At 44.0% G+C, this 22746-nt stretch overlaps 1 protein-coding gene across 3 annotated transcripts in view; it reads right to left on the reverse strand.

The window, feature by feature from the left end:
• Positions 1–21901, reverse strand: part of map3k22 (mitogen-activated protein kinase kinase kinase 22) — a 35587-nt gene extending 13686 nt beyond the window's left edge. The window contains exons 1-9 of one of the 3 annotated variants that reach the window (XM_047329714.1): positions 21481–21899; positions 16134–16210; positions 15694–16018; positions 11975–12058; positions 10682–10726; positions 5331–5434; positions 4118–4155; positions 668–767; positions 407–523 (exon numbers count right to left, since the gene is read on the reverse strand). In XM_047329714.1, coding sequence (XP_047185670.1) covers positions 407–523; positions 668–767; positions 4118–4155; positions 5331–5434; positions 10682–10726; positions 11975–11993 — 423 coding nt within the window. In that variant the 5' untranslated portion in view covers positions 11994–12058; positions 15694–16018; positions 16134–16210; positions 21481–21899. Of the gene's footprint in view, positions 1–406; positions 524–667; positions 768–4117; positions 4156–5330; positions 5435–10681; positions 10727–11974; positions 12059–15693; positions 16019–16133; positions 16211–21480 lie in introns of all 3 variants that reach the window. The other 2 variants (XM_047329715.1, XM_035618682.2) reach the window with 2 other exon arrangements.
• Between the last annotated feature and the right edge of the window lie 845 nt (positions 21902–22746).

Raw genomic sequence — 22746 nt, forward strand, 5'->3', positions numbered from 1 at the left:
AAAAAATCGATGCGAAGTAGGAAAAGGGGGAGGACAAAAAACTGGATCAGAAAAGGAAGCGAGGACTACGATACATCATCGTCCATCTACATTATGATGTCAGAGGAGGACGTTTGTGTCCTGCAAGTTAGCAATTTCAGGAAACAGTCACTCTGGTACAGTTGACTGAACTCAGAGGTTACATAATTAAAAAAGAGAGAATTACTCCGCACAGCCGAGCAAAAACTGTCAAAATGTTACTCAGCTGTTTCTTATCATAGTTGTATGGATACAATTTACACAATAATGGAGCTAACAGATTGAATCTATAAATGCCAGCATGACATACATTGCATTTGTCCGTATAAATGGCGCTCTGTGAATTATTCACTTTGCATTTGAATGGCGCACATTGTTAGGGACTCACGTGGTTGTTCTTGGGAGTCTTGAGCAGTATTCTGAGCAGCCCGTTGGTCCCCGAGCTGCTGCCCAGCGTCAGCACCGCCTGATCCAGGTCCTCCTGGGTCTTCAGGGGCAGTAGCAGCTGAAAGGATAAGAAAACATACAGCGCGTGACCTTTTTCGCTCCCCATTGTTGCATAAATGACGGCATGCAAATGCATAAGTTGTCCGTGTGATGTGATGTGGAGTAGTAGTAGTAAGTGGTCAACGAACTTGACCTGTTCTACCTCTTTTTCCATAAAGAACATGTCCATCTGCTGGCCAAACGCCTCGGTCACTTTCTGTATCAGCTCCTTGATCTTCAGCGGCCTCTGGAATGGGATGATCCTGGGTAGCAGAGAAGGGCAGCAGGGTCAGAGGTCGTGTTTAGCGGCAACTTTCATGAACACAGACCAATAAGCAGCTTACTGGTCCCCATACATGCTCATAGTTTACTAGTTATTCATAATTTTATTTATAAGCTTAAAATAATAATACAAAAATAGAACACCAGAACAAAGATACTTTTTTGATTTTCCACAGCCCACTGTCTCTTCTAACATATGTTTGAAATGGATGATGGTCTAAGAAATGTTTTTTTTTAAGTCGTTTTATGGCCGTGTTTCCATGGTAACAGTAGGAAAAATGGACAGGTCAACTGGGTCAATAGGAGGAGTGAGCCACGCAGCCAGGACAAAATGAAAACTGAACGTACCAGAGTAAACCCCTCTGATGTATATGAAACCCCTTATTAACTGCATGCCTACGTGTATGACTGAGTGTGCACATTCGGTCTGTCTGTCCGAGTCGGGGCTTATCAGCGAGTGTTTGTAGTGTGTGTGTATATGGTTTGCGTGTGTGTTTGTAAAACTCTACATGCATGAGTGTGCTTCCCAATCAGTGTGTGCATCGGACACTGTTTCAACACCACTGGGCCTCTCCACTAAGCCAGCACAAAGGCAGATGGGAAACTTCCTGAGAGGAAAGGGGGGAAAAAAAATCTGGAGCGGCAGCAAAAGCAGCAGGATGTGTGTCTTTCCCTCCTCTTTCAAAGAGTGACAGAGTGAAAGATACAGAGACGCGGAGATATTTACAGACTGTGAGCGAGAAAATGAAGGAGACGGCCTGAGAAAATAAAGGAAAGACAAAGAAAGAAAGAAAGACATTCTCTCACTGGCATTTCTTCTCCTCTCTTTTCTATCCATTCCCACTCCCTCTTGGCTCTTGAAGAATCTGCAGCCCCACCATCTCTTTATAGTATCCTGATAAAGGACTTGTTTTTATCCCATCATTTCCTAATCAGAGGCCAGAGCTCTGCCTATCTTAATGACTACTCATTGGCTCCCTCATTTGAGGAGAGGATTCTGGGAAGAGGGAGGCTCGCAGATCAGAGGCCGAGCAGCGGCACAACTAAACGCTCTCCGTCTCTGTTTATACGCGGCGTTGATGTGTCTGATAAAGAGCTGAAGGGATGTGGAGGAGGAGGAGGGGGTTATGAGGACGCTGCTCCAAAAGATATGGCTTCCCTTCCTCTGTGCAAGCAATTGGACAAACAGTCACAGAAAGATTTGCAGAGTAAAAAGAATGCTCCACTCGCACATGCTCCCTTTCTCTTTCCCTTTCTTTCGTGGACACAATAACAATCATATATACACAGAAAGAAAAGAAAAAAAAGGTCTGGCTGTGTTCCTTCACTCTCTGGCAGGAGACCCTGAGGCAGAGCCAGGGGAAGAGAGAGACACAGCTCGTATTTCCTGCCCTAGACCTTCAGCTCTTGCCAATGAAAAGAGAGGCCGTCCAATTTGATTCCATTGTGAAACAGACACAACGCTTATCCTGACTCAGGGACTCAAGTATACCTCAAGTGCTGCGGACGCTGCTCAGACGTAACATGTAATTCACACTTTCAGATAAAAAAGCAAATAAGATGTCATCTCTGTGTTTCATTAAATTTCTAAATATTAAACTTTCCAGTTAGTGCCTTCAAAATCAGATTCAGAAGTTTCTTACTCTGTATATTTTCTCAAAGATGGCTTCTGTCATTTTAGGGTAGTTCTTATCATGCTGATGGATGTTCAAAGTGTTCATTTTTTTGAGTGAGTTGACTTTTAATTAGGTATTTGATGCAATAGAAATTGGGCGAAACATAATGAGTGACAGGTGAGACTGCACGACTATCGACAGGACCACGATCGCTTCTGGGCAGGAGTCTGGCTTCAAATTACGTCAAATGCGCTGGATGGCGGCACCTGTACCCAGGACATTTACATATTTATTCATTTTCATATTCATTTATATTCATTTTTGTTTTCAACGGGCGGAAGTGGAGATGCATCGTCCATATTTACATACAGTCAATTTTCAGTGCTGTGGTTTGCCAACACAAGTGACCTTTTTCACATACACATTTACATAAACATTAAATTATTGATATTAGCGACTTGAGTGAATGAATGAATAAGTCAAGCTAATTTATAATTTCACATGATTATTTTGTCCTGCGAGGAAACAAACTCAAGATATCCTACTTCTTTTCCAAAACAGGCCTTAAATCAAATCAACTAACATTGAGCGAGCTCACTGAGGACATGACAAGAGATGCAGAATGAGCAGAAAGGGAGAGTGTGAATTGACAGAGTGAATACAGAATAGATTTTTTTTTTTTTTATTTGTTATTTTTTAAATGAATCAATGGTGTCTTCCAGAGCGAGCTTTTGTTGTTGTCTCCCTGTTCCAAGAGAGCAGTGCAGTGTGCGGGGAGAGCGTGAGAAAGGAAAAGAAGGCTGCGAGACGGCGAAACAGAGGGTGGCAGGAACATGACAAACTCGTCTCTTCCTCAGCAGCAGCCAATTAGGGCTGTGAAAAAGTGGAGAGGCCCAGTGTGAAGCTGCCTGAGAAGCGTGTCGTTCCCTTCTCTTTCTCACTCGTGTGAGCCGGTTGTTTCCCTATTCACAGCCTCACTGAACCAATGCCTCTGGTCTGATGAATCAAAACAATTATTTATTATAGTTTCTGGTCACTCTCCCTCTGATGTTTCCCTGTCTGTCTATGAACGTGGTCCTCTCCCAGGATGCAAACCTTGAGGCCAGGCGAGGACCTGAGGGTCTCATACAGCATCCATACATGGAAAGATGGCGCTGCAATCCTAGTGTGGACAAAATGAAGCTCAGCACTAAATAAAGATTCTCCTGTTCAAAAGATTTCTTTATACTGGGCGCCTCACTTTCAAAGCGCTACAATGTGGTAAACAAACTGTAAGGGCACCTTGGTGGAAAAACTGCTCCAGACAGAGTTAGTGTAACCATCCTCTGCCTCTTGACTAAACTCAAACGCTGAACAGATGGCTGCTGGGTGAAGGATGTGGACGACAGCGGGGAAAGCACAAGAAAACACAGACGACGAGGAATTAATTTGGGGTGTGCCTGGAAGACTGGACACTGAACTGAGACACTTGGCACTCCCTCTGTCTTTTTGCTCACCCCCCCTCAAAACGGCCCCGTCCGAGACTGAAACACAAGGCCTCGGCTAAATGTCAAAGCAGGAATTTTCCCTCTCTTTATGCTACTCTGGCATGTAACTGTGATTTCCCTTAGACACAAAATCCCAGGCATGGCAAAGCATAACAAAAAGGATCCGAAAACGAAGAGTTAAGGCTTGGACAGAGGAGCAGAAAAAACAATACGGAGGTTCCAACATACCGTTTTTCTCTCTCATGCTCCAGCTTGACTCTTAAATCCTGTTGAGAGGGAAAATAACAACAGAGGGGAGTTATGGAAGTGGAAAGTTTAAAAAATGATTCATGGTTGTATGCGGGAATCTGGGCTGCTGAAGACGTGAGCTATAAGCTAGACAAGGAATTTGAGTGACAAAAAAAAATTACATAAAAAGAATGTTGTATTGTTGTTTCTGAATTTTTTTCCCCCTGCAACACGACTTGACTCTAAGGATGGCATAACGCAGTCTAAGTTTTCCATTAATAATGTCATTACCCAAGGGAGCAGGAATCTGGAGGAGCCTGCAAGTCTGCATGAGGTCATGGTGATAAACCTGCACTGACATCATATCAGCGCAGGACATTGGCTAAAAAGAAGCGAACTCACAGAGGACGGCGGTAGCGCACTGAGCGGAAACGCTCTCTGCTCCTCGCTGTTTGTTTACTGTGTTTCTCATCATAAACACTGGTGCTTTAAGAGGATCGCCAATTATCATTCCTCAGAGAGGGAACATACGAACGGGTAGACGACTTCAGATGGAGGCACGAGTCGAATCAGAGGAATTAAATTGTGGAGGCCGTGCAGTTCTTACTGCACAGAAACCACAAAGGAGAATGATAAGCCATCCAAAATGTTCCTTTTTTAAATTTCAACATTTTCTACACTGCTTTACTGTAGCCAATGGACACCAGTGACAATGTTATGAATGCAAATGTTATTTTTCCAAAAGAAATATACTTAAAATTATAACATACCAATTCTTTAAAGTTGAATTTTAAAGGTGATACATTAGAGCTGTCATTCCACTATTGTTTTATTTGTTTCCTCCTGCACGATGACACTTGCTTAAACTACAAAACTAATTTGTGTCACCTCTGCTTATCTCAGCGGATTTCCTTATTCTGAATGGTAGCGATTCTAGTCACCTGTCACATTAGAGTCTGTTAAATGGTTCACTTAAAGCCAGAATAGGCTGCCGTCAGTCGTATTATCTCCAAAATTACAGCACAACCTTCACCTGACTTTGCCAGCCAGCAAACTGTGAGCCCAGCCAAAAAAAAAAAAAAAAAAAGGATGAGAGGAAAAGTTTTTTTTGTGGTTTTCCTAGTGTATCTGGCTAATAAACTGCGTGACCACTTTAAATGGACCACTCGCCCATCGTGGACAAAGCTGGTGGATAACTGGACATGAACTGTACCTGTTTGTAGAGCAGGGTTCTGCTCTTGGGCTTGTTGTGCTGGGTGTAGCAGCGGCCCAGGGCTGCCAGGTCCTTCATGATGGAGTTTAGCGCCTCCTCATCATCTAAAGACAGAAGACGCGCATTATTCACGTGCAAAAACAATAAATGAATGAAGGAACTGATTTGTAATTATGTGAGCCTGTAGCTGTATGAAATTATAAGCTTACCCATGTTACCAGTGCTTGACATTTAGTGACAGAGTGTAAACGTGTGGTTTCATAATTTGTCATGTGGAGTGTATTGGAACTCAGATCAGGCAGTGAGGCAACACCTGGTCTCTTGCTTCCTGTTCTGATGCCATCTCTGGAGTTTCCACTAACGGAAAGAATCCAGTGGTTTCTCTCTCACACAAGCATAACAATAAATGCACGATGAAAATAGAAGATAACTGGAAAATAAGATTATAAAATAAGAATTCTCTCTGTTCAAACCTTTGTCTTTCCTGATCATTATCACTATTTTGGTGTGAGCGAGGTGAGGAATTCTGATGGTGTGGATTAACCCGACAGTGTGGATTTCCCTCAAACGCTTCCTACAAAAGCTGCGAAAGAGCGAAGGTGTTTAATGATGCAGCACGCGTGGCTGTGAGCGCCTGCCACAGGGGGCAAGTCAAGCACTTTTGGAACATACTTCTTTAGTTGAAATGTGGCCTCCTGTAATCGGACAGAGATTGATCCTCTCTTTTATCAAACATTGACTGGTTCTGAATGAAAATGGCAGAAGGTTTCAAAACAAACAGCTATTTTTGACTTTGATGGAGATATGTCGAACGTGTTTTCGCATTCAAAGTCAGGCGTGTAATGTTCATTAAAACCTTGCTCGGCATCCAGATGGTTCTCCATTTCTCACTTCACACTTTCTGCCACACAAACACGCGCAAACACAAGTCCACACACTCTCATGTGTAAAAGGGGGCAATCGTGCAGATGAGCATGTCAGACATTACCATATCAAGAGACTTTAATAGAACCAATTATCTGAGAGTGGTGATTACAACATAAAGAAGAGGTTGTTGAACCTCAGCTCCTGCCTGCCTCTCAGAAGAGCTTGGGGTGCATTCATGTTAAAAACACACGACACACACACACAGTTCAGGCCTGGTGTGTGTCACGCCAATGCACACAAAACAGCACCTGCAGGTAAGACGGCATTCTTCAAAGTAACAAGAATCTGTGTGTGGGCACTGGGAATGTCATTCACATGGCATGTGTGTCAGTGGCCACGGGAGCAGGTGGGCTCTGAGATGCCTATTCTGATCTTGTGCGCACTGCGCTCCGCGGCCCAACTCTCTGCCAACAGTGAGCAAGTCCGCTGGGTTCACCAACAGGTCACAGGAGGCGCGCACCAATTTACAACCTCGAATTAGGAAATCGCCAATTGGATTTTATCTCAACTCACGGTGGTCGGCGCATTCCAGCTCCCAATCCACTCCCAGTTAAAATGTTGTACACCACAATGAGTGGTATTCAATGGGGTCCTTTTTTTTGCAAGGCAACATGAGGTTGAAAAACTACCTGCCTAGATTGAATGAATGTAACTGAAACCTGAAACTCTGACTTTTCTAATGACCAAGATCAGCATAATACATCAGAATCACCCCAATGAGGGACTGATCGATCAGACCAGGGGATCCCAAGTGTGCACAAGTATAAAATCAAAACTATTTTGTTTATTGGGATAAAACGAACAGTTGAATCCAGAATTATCTGGAGATTTTTCTACTGTCTCAACCTTTCACAGCTTTCTCGAAAAAATATTTGTCTCCACCAGCTCTCCTGGCCACCACAAACTTTCACTCTGGCCCGTAAGCCAATGCTAACATAAACTGAGGCGGAACCGCATCAGCAGCTGGCCACAGAGGTGGACGTCTTGTTTGAAAAAGCCAATATAGCAGCAGGAGTGAGTTAAAGGAATGACGTAGCTCCCCTCTCCGCTGACCTGCACACCCGCTCCACTTACGGAGAGGCTAAATAAGGCTGAGCGATAAGAAAAGTTACACCCACAAAATCCCTGCCCACAGTTCAAATAGGAAAAACAGAGCAAGGAAAGGGCTGATATTCTAAAATGAACGACGGCAAATTGGGCAACATATCAGGTGGTTTTATGTCACAGCGTGAATGATTAGAAAAAACAATAATATATATTATTTTCCTATTTACCCTTTTTTTTCTAAATCAGTCAAACCGTTTCACTAAAGGATTACATTTAAAGTAAACTAATACAATAACATATCAAATTTTACATTCACTGACCGAGAGGGTCGGGGGGTATAAGGGGTATGATTACACCTGGTCCAGGTCTAACTTTGCAATAAAAATAAGGAAGGTGTCATGCAACCATGGTTAACTGGACATTGATACAACTTACTTGACTTCTACTTGAGTAAAACTTCTTTAAAGTAACAGTATGTTTACTAAAGTACAGTTTTCCAGTACTCATTCCACCCCGGGCGACATGTTTATAACTACACATGGTTGTTTATACTGCTCGTGTCGGTAGAGGTGGATGACTAACAGCTCGACCAGACCTGTCCTCTCCGGACAGGAAGGAGCTGAGTCACTGTCTCTGTTGTGGATCCAGAGCCGGGCTAACCGCGTTATTCCACATTTGGGAAATGAATGCACATTTTTGATTGAATAAGTCAAAAACAGACACGAAGGCTAAGAGAATTTCTCCACAGTCTATCTATTTTGTTTCATTTTGTTATTCATGATCAATCTGCTAATTGTATTTCATTAATAAATCTATGATCCTTTAGTCTGCAAAATCTCCAAAAGTGGAGAAAAATGTCCAGTGGTGGAATTCTTAAAATATTTAAAACATAAAATACTCCATTATAAGTATGACACAGAAAATGTCAAAATGTACTTCAATTATCAAGTACTCATGGAGAAAAATGGCCCCTGTAAGTGTTTAACTGTTTTACATAATACAATCTATAGAGTAAGTGAGTTGTAGTCGAGCAAAAGTAACGAGAAGCATGAAATGGAAACATTCACACAAAACACAAGGTGCCTTGTCTTTCGATGCAGTAACTGAGTAAATGTACTTTCCACAACTAACCTTCTGTTGATACACTAACTTAAAAATCACCTTCAGCAATACTTGGGAGAAAAAGTAAAGCTGATGCGAATTATATTCAAGACAGTTTAACATGTTGGATAATTCTGCCCATAATAAACTTTACCTCCATCTTTATTCCTCATTATCACTGCCTCGGACTCTGGTGACAAGTGTCGTTTCAGTCCAGCCTCTACACAGACTCGGAGCTCCAGGCTCCCCTGCGCTCTCGCCGTCAAGGATACAAAACAAACAGTCACGGCTTCCTGCATGTGTGCATGGACGCCTTTAAGTACGACCAAGGCCTGTGCTGTATCTATGGATAATACAGCGGAGAGGGAAAAGTGGGAGGGTGGGCTGGCGGAAGGGGCACTGAAAGTGTGAGAAATGCGTGGTGGTGCACAGGGCCAGTTGTAAAGGCAGCCTAAATGTGTAAAAGCTATTACATCAGTCAGGCCCAGTCAACAGCCGCTGCCAGGCCGAGGCCGGCCTAGCGAACCAACCAGCGTGGTGGAGAGCAACCAGCTCGGGTCACCGGGACCTAGAAAAGGCAAATTTATTTTTGCTACGTGGATAGGACGAGATACCTGCAGTTCATTTTCCTGTGCGTCTTGACGTGTCTTTGGGTAAAATGTGACTAGCATGAGAAAAAAAAAAAGGGGGGGGGGGATTCCAGGGAAGCTAAAACTGAGCAGGCAACATTTCACAATGGGGGCTGATTGCCGGGCATTGCATCATCGCACTGCATACTTCTTCTTTTTTTCCCCCTCAGGCTAAAGCTGAGAACTGTGACAAGTGGCAGTCGGTGAAATGAAGTAGGAACTCCAGTCTGAGATAGTTTACACAGACAAGAGTCAGTCTCCTGTAGCTGTAACTGCGGCTCAAGCAGATGGTCGCAAGTTCTCGGCAACGGGACTGTTTAAAGAATAGGACTGGCTTTAGGAGGGTAGTTTTGCACGTGTGTGTGTGTGTGTGTGTGTGTGTGTGTGTGTGTGTGTGTGCGTGCGTGCCTGCATGTGTGTGTGCACACGCGAGGCAGGCCGCCTGAATGAAGACATTGAGGGGATTTCCTGGTGCCGAGAGAAACATCATGGCAAAGGCATCCGGCAGGATTAGCAGCTGGAGCCAAGTGTGTCCTCACTCTGCAGCAGCAGCAGCAGCAGCATGGGCCAATCTCTGACACATGACGCGCACACTAAGACACACACACACAATCACACACACCTTTACTAACCAAGGGGGCGTACGCCCTGAACTCTCACACACCTTGATGTTTGTCGAAACTGCGATACGGCTAATTTAACAGCAAATGGGTGTAATGCTTAAAACCCCTGAGTTAGATCTGTCACTAAGAATAGTTCTCTGTTGTAATGCAAGAGTTATTGTGGGCGGGTGCAGGAGTTGTGCAATTAATGTTTGTGTAAGGTCGATGCCGAAAGTCTTTTCATCGGGGAATGTCTGCAAACATTTCCATTCATTGACATTCCCTCTCTCAGCCTGGGTATGCTTATATTGTCACTATCGTGTAATGGAAATGTAATTAGATCTTCAAAAGGGTTTTTTAATTAAAGGAATTTTTGAACATTTGCAGAAATATACCCATTCTTTTTTTAGTTTTCCATCACTTTCACGTCTGTGACAGGTTGAGCCAGAAAGACATTAGCTTAGCTGCGCCAAAAGACTGCTAGCCTGGCTCTCCTTCAAGTCCAGTACTTCCACTAACACCTGTAAAGCCATTTCCAGTAAATGTTAGCATAGAGTTTATCTCTTTGTAACTTATAATACGTCTGAAGAAAATGTTGAATCTTTTTCGCTCTGTCATTATGCCTTATTCCTGTGTTAAGTTACATTCCTGCTTACTTTCTAAACTCTTTGCCTCTGGGGCTTCTAGAAAACAACAGTAACATTGATATAGTATCCATGTCCACGCCCGTAACCACAAGCTCACAGGTTCCACTTGGAGACACAGGCCGTTTCTCAATGTGCGTTCTTCTCTGTACTTGCGTTCTCGTGTTCTCGTGAAACGTCATCAGTCTCGGCCAAAGTACTGTTCACATACAAAGAACGCATCGAGCCAAGAACGGTCCACATGCTCGGATGTTGTTCTATCTTTTGACGGAGGCAGGATAACTCTGAACTGTGCGACTTATCAAATCTGATCATCTAATTTTCAGCGAGAAAGCATACCAGCTAAATATATCACACATTGACACACTGACTTTTATGACATTGAGAGAATTCATATTTACCTTGTGAGTTCCTGTGCTGTCCGGGTCCATTTTGGAGACCGTCATCTGTATAAAAAAACAAAACAAAAACCCATCAGAGTGGAAAGGATACAATCAATGGCCAGTTGTGATATGGTATGTTGTACTTGTTTTTTGTATGAAAGGAGGGGACAAAATATTGATTCAATATTCTGAGCATGGTTGGCAAAGAATATTTAGCAGTTGAGTTGAAACACAGCTTCTCCACACGGGAGCATATCTATGTTCCCAAGATCCAATGTTCCCAGGGTGAAAATGAATTTAGAAATGAAAATATTTCATATTGTGCTTTTTTTTTTGAATGGAACAATAACCCTGACCACTAACCCCTTATGCTTAGATTTGTAAACGTCTCTCAGATGCGGGCCCATTACATCCCTTTGCAAGACCCACGTCCCATTAAAGGGATAGTTCAGTGATTTTGAAGTGGGGCTGTATGAGTTACTTATGCATAGTTAATATGTTACCTTATGGAGATGGTGATCGACGCTGTCATTTAACAGAGTTTGGAAGGGAAATGGAAGTTGTGTGAGTGTTACACCCACTGTTGCAGAGGGGACCACCGCAAAACGTCTTCCATTTCCCCTATGCACTATGCATAAGTAACTCATACAACCTGACTTCAAAATCACTGAACTATCCCTTTAAGACACTACAGAGCTGGGGGACATCTTTTTCAGGTTCCCATTATTTGCTACAGAAGTGACACTTTATTCTGGGAGAGCACACACTGTGTGTGGAACTGGGGAACACAGGATCCTTTGTAATTATGTGTCATATAAATTTAGACGCTGGTTAACATGGGAATGATGCCCTGCGGGCCACTAGGTTCTGTGCACCTAAAAAATGAACCATTAAAGACCGTATTGTTTTGAGTGGAGCATTGTAGGAAGCAACAAAAGTATGTAAGACAGTTTTTTGCATATTCAGTATGTAGGAGACCGTGTGTGTTCACACGGGCCTAGAAGTGTGTGAGTGTAAACAAACACGCTACGCTGGAGTCATGTATAATTTGAATGTTCGAGAGAGGTGTGCAGCTATAAGCTCGTGAAAATATTTTTCGACAAAAACAACAATGTAAAAAGACGAATATAAGAGTGTACAACACGGGCAATCTGGAGCTGTTAACGGCCACCTCACACACGTATTTTTCTCTGCGCTGTTCCTGCCGGAGGAAATGTGAGAGGTGTGTATACGTTTGAGTGTTTCCCTGTAATCGGACATGTTTTCTATATGCACGCACTGTACGGCAGCCTGCTTGGGAAGTCTACTCACCCATGTTTACTGTCATCATCAGGAAGTGGCCCTGTTGAACTCGAGCACAGAGCTCAACTTCTCTCTGTAAGCGAAGATATCACCCTGAGAGCAAAAAAAACAATGTTTCAACATCCAAGAACTGTGCCATTTTCCTTCAGCTTGGTGAACATAATATTGATTGCACAAAAACAATGACAAAACAGGACGCAGGTGGTAGTTTCAACACAAAGCTTTTTCCCCTCGCTATTGGTGCCCCCGCTTCTTTTATTTACTTAATCTTTATTTAACCAGGACAGTCTCTAGCGGTTGACATATCCTTTTTTGAAAACTCCTGGCAGACAAATAACAACTCGACAGCCAAGAGCTGAATTTGACGCTGGTAACTCAATCCACCTAAATCCTGTGAATGCCCTGATGTGTCTTTTTCTGCACTGTGACAAGCGAAAGCCAGCAGTCGTGGAGGAATTTCTCCATGTTTGATGAAGGAGGAGCCTGGTGCCCATTAGATCCCATGGTGCAGCAGCGAGGCAGACGTGGGACGTGGGTGTTTGCCTGACCGTCCGCCTCAGGTTAAGACCGTGGGCACTTCAAAGACAAAGCCAGAGCCTTTATGTATTACATTGGCGAGCGCACAAAGAAAAGAAGTTGTCAAAGCCGGAGTGATACAGAATTTTATTTATTTTTTTATGTATGACAGGGTTTTTTTGTTCTATTGATGATAGTAAGTGAAGAACAGGGGAGTGAATGCAAATGTTTTGCAGAGTATAACACTTTCCACAATCCATCCCAGATTGTTTATGCGTACTAAAACATTATTTCTTGTTGCAGGCCGATGAAATGTTGATTTCTCTCAACAATGACGGCTACATCCTGTAACATGCACATTTTCACACACACACACACGCACATTTGTTTCTTCCTTTAAATGCAGGCTTTGCAAAAGAGGAACTGGAACAGGAGAAACCGTTTCAGTACTGTACAGTATGATGCAATATTAAAATGTGCGTGATAGTTATGAGCTGCCGTGTGTGCCCCCCCCCCCCCCCCCCATACAGCATCAACCAGGAAAGCCATGGAAGGCTGACCAAGAGAACCAAAAAGAGGTTAGTCATTGAGCTCAATTTAAGAGGTATTTAAAGCAGGCCAATCTATATTTTGCTAGACAACTGAGATAAGCATTTTTTGCCTGTGGCCACAAGTGAGGAATTATGGGATAATGGTAAAAGCTCAAATGTAGTGTTGCAGTAGAACAAGCATAGAAAATACAACGAGATCGGAGATCATGTTAGTTGTACAGCAATCTATTAAATTTTATTTAACGATCATCTACCAGGGTGACTGGATAAGAAGGTATAGGCCAAACCCCTGCATGTTGAAAGAGGAGGAATATGCAATCCTGTTTCTTCAAATTCTTCTATAACAGCTTTCAAATGCAAAACAAAGGAACAATAAAACTATTTAACATGATCGTGTCTCCTAAAAGAGGAAGTATGAGAGCACCAGCAACTGGTTGCTACAACTGAGAAATCTGAGCATTATCGATTTTTTTTGCAGTAAACTACATACTATGATTAATTGCGTGGTAGTCCCATATACTGAGATTGCTGTATGCATCCACGAGCCATCCAAAAGCATTAAGAATTAATACAATAGAATTAGAAAAACACGTTCAAAAGGTTTATGTGAGTCAGTCTTCAGTCATCAACAAGTCCCAATGCCAGTTCTTGAAAGAGATACTACAGAGCCTCCAGAGAGATTAATGACAAGACACCCCCCCCCGACAATTTTCTTGAAACGTTATCTTATTTCTGTTTGGCTATCTCCAGTGCCTATGTTGCATGTCTTTGTGTTGTCTTGTGTACAGTATGTGTCTGTTGCCCCAAACATACAGCACAGACAAACGCCTAAGCCTGTCTGTACCGCAGTAACACCAAAAGTATCTCTTTGTGTTTGCTCAAAAACTCATTCATGAAAACCAACAAAGACGGCCACTGGAGCAATTTACAGCCTGAGGGACAGGAACACTGGGTGCCAGAAGGGTTTGAACATGGGACCACATGTTACACTGCTGTTGGTGACACAATCACAACAGATGAAGGACTAGAAAAGCATAAACTTCAAAGAATTCATATGGAGCCTGAGCAAAAATGTTTCAAGGGTGACGCTTTCTGAGAGAAGGTTATTCTGAAATCTGTCACACCGTGAGCACCAAAAATTTACAAACTTACATCAGTAAAAGTATCAAGAGCTGCCAAATGCACACAATCTTCATGCAACTAATAAGAGGTAGCACAGTGTGAACATCGGAGAGGGAAGTGGGTATGAGATGTCACAGCGAAACTCTGCATCAGGCTGTGCCAGTGTGGCAATGCTAACCACACATGAACGAGATGAGAAGCAGCAACAAGACAGGTGGTCTCCTAACGCCACACTGCCCGGTCTGTTGGTGCTACGCTCACACACAAACACACACAGAGCAGCCCCCTGTCCCGTGCCAACAAGTCGCCAGATGGCCCATCTGCTTCGCCCCTATGCCCAGCGTGATACCAGGCTAGTGGTGCCCACTGATCGCCAGCCCAATTCTCCGCACATGTCTTGGCAGCCGGGCGGCGTGACAGCCCCCTTTGTCGAAGATCAAATGCTAATCGCCACTCGCTCTTGTTGCTCCGCCGCCACACGTCCTCCAAGAGGAGACTGTCTGTCTCTCCATTAAATCATTTGAGAAAGTAAATCACACGATAAGCCCACAGTGCTGCGCACATCAAGAAGTGCTTCAAGCACGCTGACGCACTTCACTGTCAAGAGTGGATAACGTCACCATTCGGGGCCAATGTTTCACTGGCGGAGGACCTCGCCTTTGTCAGAGTAGGAGGACTGTGCTGAACTGACAGAGGAGGTTAATTAAAAAGAGGACAGGAGAGGATGGGATTTCAGACGAGGGTTGTCGGGGAATTGTTTGAGCAGAGGAGCGCTCCTCAAGCCACAAGTGCAGCTATTTTAATTTCGTTGGAACGATTGAACGGGAATTGCATCCAAGACTTTGCAGGCAAGCACGTAAAATGCATATACACTATCCTCTTTCAGCTCAGTTACATCACTTTCTCACTGAGTAAACAGTGTGGCTGAGGGTCTCCGAGGGGAAACCCCCCCTCCCCCCTTTCTTTGGACTAGAGAAGTGGAGGGCCTGCTCTGCAGCTGCCTGGTATGACATCATGCCTGACATCTCTGTTGTGGAGTCCCAAAGAACTCATATCACAGGTCAACATCTAAAGTTTGCAACGTTCCTGTCGGAATTGGATTTCCATTCTCCAGAACAGTTGGTCAGCAATAACCACTGCATGCCAAAATAGTAGATTGATAGGGAGAACCACAAAGACCGTTGGGTGGAGAGGACAAGAGGAGTTTGATCAATGGCGTCAAGGCACTTCAGTGGACAGGATCACAGCACCCATTCAGGTTTTTTCTTTCAGATCATCTGTGAAGCCCAAGCAAATTTCAAGAGTCTGGTAATGCATACTCATGTTTTATGAAAGTTAAGGGAAGCCAAATGTACCTAGAAAAGTTGTTCCTGTACCGCAACAAATTTTCAGTGGTGATGAGATCACATAGAATTCATCACAGGCCTGACCTCGTGAAGAGACGGCGGGCTAGTCACAATACCCGGTGGGCTGTCTGAATTACAATATGGGCAGGAAGTGCGGGGTGATTAGTGAGCGACGGACATTTAGGTGACTTACTCTTTTTAAAAGGTCAGCGGCGGGGGTGTCCTGTCCGCTGAATGCCTGCCAAGTCTGCGCTGTGGCCACCCCACATGAGTCAGAAGGGTTACGCAGGCTGATTCTGGGAAGTAAGACAATACTTTGTGTCCTCCTGCACACTGAGCAGGCTGAGGGACTTGGATGCAGGGGGAGGCTTGGAGACTCCTGGGTGGTGTGTGGGCGGGAGAGTGTCACTCCATGTGGGGTTATAATAACCTTGGCTCCACATGCTTGGTATGACAGGAGTTATTGCTGAAAGCAGATCCAGGCTCTTCAATGGGACACAAGGCTTAATGACGCCTTCCTACGAACAGCCAAGAGGGTTAGGGTTCTTCCTGCCATCTGGTATTAGATCTATGTGTTATTTCAAATAAAGGAATTCATTTTTTCATATGGCACCATGATTTACACATTTATACCTTTTGTTGCAACTGTGAATGCAGGCTCAATTTGAAGAACTGCTCTGGAGTGTCGGTTATTCAAGGGGGCTTGATCTCTTGTAAATGACAGACAGGAGAGAAAATAGACCAAAAAATTCCAATAGCCCAGTTCATTCAAACATCTTGTCTTGTCCAACCGACTACCCGAAAAACAAGTATTTTCAATGATTAAAAAATAGATGCAAATCCTTGAGATTTTAAAGACAGCAGATGTTTTGCATTTCTTAAATTCTAGTCGGTAACCCACATATCTGAAAAACCACTGAATGGATTACTGGGGGAAATTTGTCTAACCAGAGGATGAAGACTCATGACTTGGCAATTCAACAACGTTTTATTTTACACAGCTAGCAGCAGATTATTGCCTTCTACTTGGTGTGGGTGAGGACACATTTCACTTTTTACATTTCACTTACTAGCACCAAATTTGGTGCAGACATTAATGATTCCCAGATGATGTGTCACAATAACTTTGGGGATCCCCTGATTTTTTTATCAAACGCCTGTATCACGTTAACATTTCATTTCCAATACTTTGGTTTATGACTAAATACATGCAAAACAAAATGGCATTCCTTTGTTGCAACCTTTAATATATCTGATTGTTTTTTTACATCATGATCCTATAATTTCCTGAGAAAATGCCAGAATGTAAAAAAAATCCCACTATGTCGAGGAAATGGTCAATGTTGATATTGTGAGGACGTACAATTACTTTCGGTTGATTGTGAAACTGCAGTGAGCCGGAGGGTATCAGCCTATTAGACGGCCCTCCGTGGCCCTTGATGCATTTGCATTCACACAGCTAAAACAACGTGGCCACGTCCAAATGTCCACACCTCCCTTTAGAGCTGCCCCCTTGTGGTTGGATCACCTGTGACGGATGATAACACCCGGTCTAAACATGGCCCTGGTCTTGTTATGAAAGGTCAAATTTCCAATATATAAAATTTATAATGGTAAAATACGCCGATAACAAGCAAATCCTCACATTCGAGGTTGTAGAACTAGTGAATGTTTGTTTGGTTGATAAATGACTGCAGTGACAAGTGTAAGCACTGGTTCCTTCCCTTCAGTTTTGAACCAATGAGATTCCAAGGAGACAGAAGTAGAAGCAGAAGAGAGCAGTTGGTATAATCAGGACCCAAAGGGGCATATGAATAGTGGAGCTGGCCGCACTATTGTACCAGTCAGACTCCAGTGTAAGAGCACCCTCCCTCAGTGAAAGTGATGACTCTGTTAGCTCAGAGATAAGTCGAGCTGTCCGCCACCATCATCATCCACACAACGCTCGCTAAAAATAGCCAACGTCTACACTACATCCACTCCTTGGATCACCGGGACTATGTTCTCCCGGTGGTGAGGAATCTCAGCACAATATGTGGAGTAAGCCGTCTTTTCCATTCTGAGGTGACGTGCTATTACAAGCACATTCATTCATTATTGTGTTCCTCCACCCACATTAGCAGCCATGCGGAGACAGCTCATAGACTCGGACCAAATTCACAGAGGCACGATGTGGTTTAGGAAGAGGCAAGAGAGTATTTCTATTTTACCAACCAATTCCTTGACCGTGAAGAGTGTCTCGTTTCTTGAAGGCTAAGTGAGTGCGATGATGAAAATACTCAAAGTAATTTTATGATTTAATGTTAAGCGGCGCCCCCCTATCGATTTAATTTAACGTCTCTGCAAACAGGCATCAAGTCCTCAGTGTTATTGTATGACCTAGTCTGGCTGTGTGTTGTCTATCCGGCTGTTCTTGCAGCCTCCGACTCTGCTGCTGAAAGCATTGTCCTTACAGTCAGACAAGCCGTGCAGACAAAGCTCAATCAGGACAACTTCCGCCTGGTTTCTCGAGAGAGAAAAGGGGGGGGGGGGGGGGGGGGGGGGGGGGGGGGGGGCAGAGACCCAAGTTCAATTTTTCCGCCTTTAGCCTTCTAGAGTACCCAATTATGACGAAGCCGAAAACAAAAAGCAGAATTATTTTTTTTTACAGGCCCTTAATTCAGTTCCATACAGAAGCAACACCATCAGCGGTTAGTGTTTTGCGTCATCTTGGGTGTGCCGCAACCCTCTTGGCACACCTGTATTTGTGCCATGCCAAACTTTTATTCATTGCACTCGAGCTCTGTCACACTGTGAAGGAAACGTTCTAAAACGGGGATCGTTCAGTCAATTCACATATTTTTACAGAGGCCTCAAATGTGGGGTGGACTGGGCCACTCAAGAGAGTCCTCTTCGATCCGCTACAGCTATTTCTTTCCCAATCTGTGAGGTGGATCCTTGCCCAACTTTGATGTTGTGTAGACAATTTTCTTCAAGTGTCTTTTCTCTGTTTATTGTTCTACTGTGTCCTGACCTGTCTGCCAGTCTCTGCAGCCGAGAAGTGTGATGCTTCCACTGCCTTGCTTTGCAGTAAACATGGTGTAATCCAGGATGCCAGTCTCTGGTTGTTGCCAGATTAAGTGCTTGGCAATAGGGCCAACGAGCTACACTTTTGTCTTGTCCGACTTTCCAATCGTTTTGCTCCTCTCGTGCTCAGAGCGATTTGTACAGTCTGGCGATGCCTGAGAGGCTTTTACCAAAGTGTGCCTTCTTTCTAGCCAATCCTTTATAAAGGCCTGATTGTTGGATGGAGTGCTGCAGGGATATTTGTCTCCCTGACTGGTTCTCCCATCACAGCTGAGATCCACTGAAGCTCTGTTACAATGGATACTGGCTTTCTTGCCCAGCTCCTAAGTTTGGTCAGACAGGCAGTTTAATGAACAGTCATACATCTTCCATTACAGTGTGTCCCACTGTACTCCTGCAAACTGTGGCAAACTACAGCTATCTCTAAACACTTCTCTGGCTCTATACCTCAACACAACACCATTGCAGAGGGCTACAGACAATCACTCCAATGAAATACTTTTGTTTTGGCCCTTTAATTAATATGTCCAATGAACTGAATTTGGCCCATATGGATGCAACTCAAGTTTAGAGCTGCAACCGTCAATCGATTAATCGATTAATTGATTGCTAAATTAATCGCAAACTATTTAAGTTGTTTTTATGGAAAGAAAGTCAAAACTCTCTGATTTCAGCTTCTCAACTGTGAATATTTTCTGGTTTCATTGCTCCTCTATGACAGTGAACTAAATATCTTTGGTGTGTGGACAAAACCAAAACATCATCTTGGGGTTTGGGGAAAACACGATCGACATTTTGCAACTTACGATTATTTTCATAATCGTTAGTTGCAACCCTTCTCAAGTTCTACAGCAGTCTCAATGAAGACTGGTGGAAATCAGGATGGTCTAAATGCCATTTAGCAATGGCTTTGATTACATTGGTAAAATAGGTATTACGTACATCATTTTGATACATTGTCCAATTTACAAAAAAATGTTGCTTTGTCATTCTGGCTCGATGTCTAAAGAGTGATGGAAAAAGCAACTCACTCAATAAGGAGGTACGTTTAATACAATTTAGTATAGCTCTTCCTCAAAATTAAAAGCAGACGACTAGATATCTGATCTTTTAGTTCCAAATACACTGGTAAAAACCGACTGCATCCTGGATTTTCCAAAATACAACTGATGGCAACTGATGGCATCATTCTCTTAGAAAAGTATAAACCTGTGTATTTTAAACTCCAGGCCTCAAAACCATTTTACACACATACGTAATAATTTTCGGCATTTAATAATAGTAAAGCTAGTTAAGAAAAGAACACTGTCTCACACCTCATGGCAAATGGATTTTGTTTTTTACTGTAACCAAGCAACATCGTTTGACAACACGTCTTCAGAGGGAAGATTATCAGTCTGTCTATGTGAGTCACAGTAACCTTTGACTCTCCTCCCGGCCCTCTAGTCCTTCTGCGAAGTCAGCACAGATAGCATGACTTCACACCCCTCACTGAGCGCACGGCGAGGGAGAAGAGGTCGTGTTGGTCCTGATGAAGACGCTGACAGAGGGTTGACAAGCGGGGCATTTGAGGAGAGTTATTAGATGAATGAATGAATGAACTTCCTCAGAAGGGAGCGCCCAAAGGAACATTGCAAACACTGTGGTGCATGGCCGTGCTTTCAAACTGTCCTTTTCAAGAATGTCAACATAGCCTGCGAATGAGTTCTCAGAACCTTTTTATCAGAGCGAAACTCCTTCAAAGTCTCCTTCAGCGCATGAAAAGCGATACCGATGTCAATCTGTGAAACAGAAAGTCGAGCAAGGAATTTTAGCTTTTTTTTTTATCAGTGCCATCAAATCACAATTAGTAACCATTGCTTCTGTCTCTGGTTGCCATTGTTTTTTAACTGTGGGATGCAGTCCCCTTATCAGCCAAATGGACTGTTTTGATTGAGGCACACCAACCATATCTGTGGGCGGTTTCCACTTGACAGTTTGACTCTCACTTGAAGGCTATTTCAGCGCCCCAGGGGCATGTGCCAATGTGCTGATAAACTCATCCGTCAGTTGGCTGCTCGGGCTCCTGTGAGGGCGGTTCATATTGATTTGAATTGGTGGACAGGATGGCCTCATTAAAATCAAATTTGGCCGACCGTCTCGGAGGTTCTCATCGCCACCGCGGGGGTACGGTGTGGGCTGAGCAATGGACGAGAGCTCAACAGCATCCTCAGCGTGGACTTAAGAATGGCTCGGTGGAAATGGGATGGGACCCAGGAGAAGCCACTGAAACGCGAGAAGGAGACGTTTCAGGACAAGGGCTGGGGGATCGTTCCGTTTGAGGGGGGACCCTGCATCGACTGACCACAGTGAATCACACAGGTCTGGAGGACTGACAGCATCGAGAGAGGGGAAGCCAGGCCCAGAGGAGTCCACAGGCACAGGATGACGGTGCCTTTCCAGAAATCCCTCACATCCCTCACATCCAAACGTGCAATTTATACCATTTCCCATTGAGAGGAGTTGTTTTGCACTGGAAAAAAAACACTTAAAAAAACAAACAGCAAACTGTTGATCTAGCAATAATTAAAAAAAAAATTTCAAATCACATTTCCATACACCAGAAATGGGGCTGTTATGTCCGTAAAGGTGTTATTATGGATTTGCAACTTGCCCAAATTTAAACTTAAAGAAACCCTTTGGGGTTGTCCCCATGATTGTTTCCATTCGCAGGCGGGCCTCTCCAGCCAAGGCTGCTCCGAGTAACACACTACACACTGCGTTTGTGTTTGTATTAGTACAAAATGAATACATAAACGTATAATAAACTAAGAGGCAGACCGATCATAGCTGCGCGTGTATTTGGATGACCTGGCATTTCCAACGATAAACAACAGTACTAAAGCAGATATCTTAATAATAACGGGCTCTTTACCGTGTTATCTGAGCGACTCCATGTCCCTGTTGTGGCTCGCGAGGTTTTTCTCGAGGTGACTGCGGAGCGTAACTTGTCACAGGGAAAACGACAGGAAGAGCAGGAGGAAAAGAAGAAAAAAAATCCCAACTGATGAAGAGCAAGTCTGCATCAGTCCCCCCCCCCCCGACCCCCCCTCCCCGAAAAAAACACAGTGCGGTTATCCGGAAGCCGCGCTCTTGTGCCGAAGCGCAGGGATTCCGACTCGGGGTCAGTCTCCTCCGGCCAGGTGCGTTAATCCGGAGCCGCCGCTCGTGTTTACGCGGAGAGACAAACTGCAGGAGAAGATCGGCCGCCGCGTCTCGGAAGTGAAAGTTTTGCCCACCCAGCGCTTCCCCCTGCCCTGTCTGCGCGCACACACACACACACACACACGAACCGAGAGGAGCCGAGGAGCTGCGCCTCTGACGTCAGCAGCAACGTGAACTCCAGGAAGTCGGTGACGCGCGCTCTCACTCGGTGGCGCGTTTCCAAGGCAGCGGCGTGCGCACTGGGGGGAGCGGCGCCCCCGCGTGGACGCCTGGAGCAAGTACAGCATCTGATCCGAGTGTTTGTTTTTGTCAATAAAACACCCAGGACACTTATATAAACTTCATATATATATTCCATCATATATATTTGGGGGTGGGTAGGTAATGTAGCTACAACAAATATCTTATACATTAATAATTTCAATAAACATGTAACATTTGATACATGCAAATACATGATACATGTCCACAGTTTTCTTCTTGGATTTACTAAACAAAGAGAGGGGATCATCCAGACAGCAACCACTGTGGCATAGCTGTTGATGGTTTGAGCACAAACATATTAAAAGATAAAAAAATAAATTTAAAAAAAAGAAAAGGCAGTTTACTGTCTCTGCTTGAAGCTGGAGTGCAGAGAGGCAGCACTGCATGGCGGATGTTGTCGACTGTCACCTGATGAGCCTTCCCCTTTCTCTTATCGTCCCTCAGCTGTTATAAGTCACAAGTTCTGTTTGAACACATTTAGTTTTGCATTGTTTGTCCACCTAAAGTGTGCGTGATGCCTGATGAGCTGTCCCCATTAGTGCACAGCAGTAACCGTGTCTGTCCCCACAAGGCTGTAGCACTGGGGGGAAGGGGACAGACTACCCAGGGCCCAAGGGTGGGGGCTAGAAATTTCCTGGAATTAAACGTTTTTTTGTTTGTAATCAGGGTTTTCTAAGTAATTAGTGTCATAACATAAATAAAAAATAGTGGA

The sequence above is a fragment of the Scophthalmus maximus genome, chromosome 21 (genome assembly GCF_022379125.1).
Source record: "Scophthalmus maximus strain ysfricsl-2021 chromosome 21, ASM2237912v1, whole genome shotgun sequence".
Lineage (NCBI taxonomy): Eukaryota > Metazoa > Chordata > Actinopteri > Pleuronectiformes > Scophthalmidae > Scophthalmus > Scophthalmus maximus.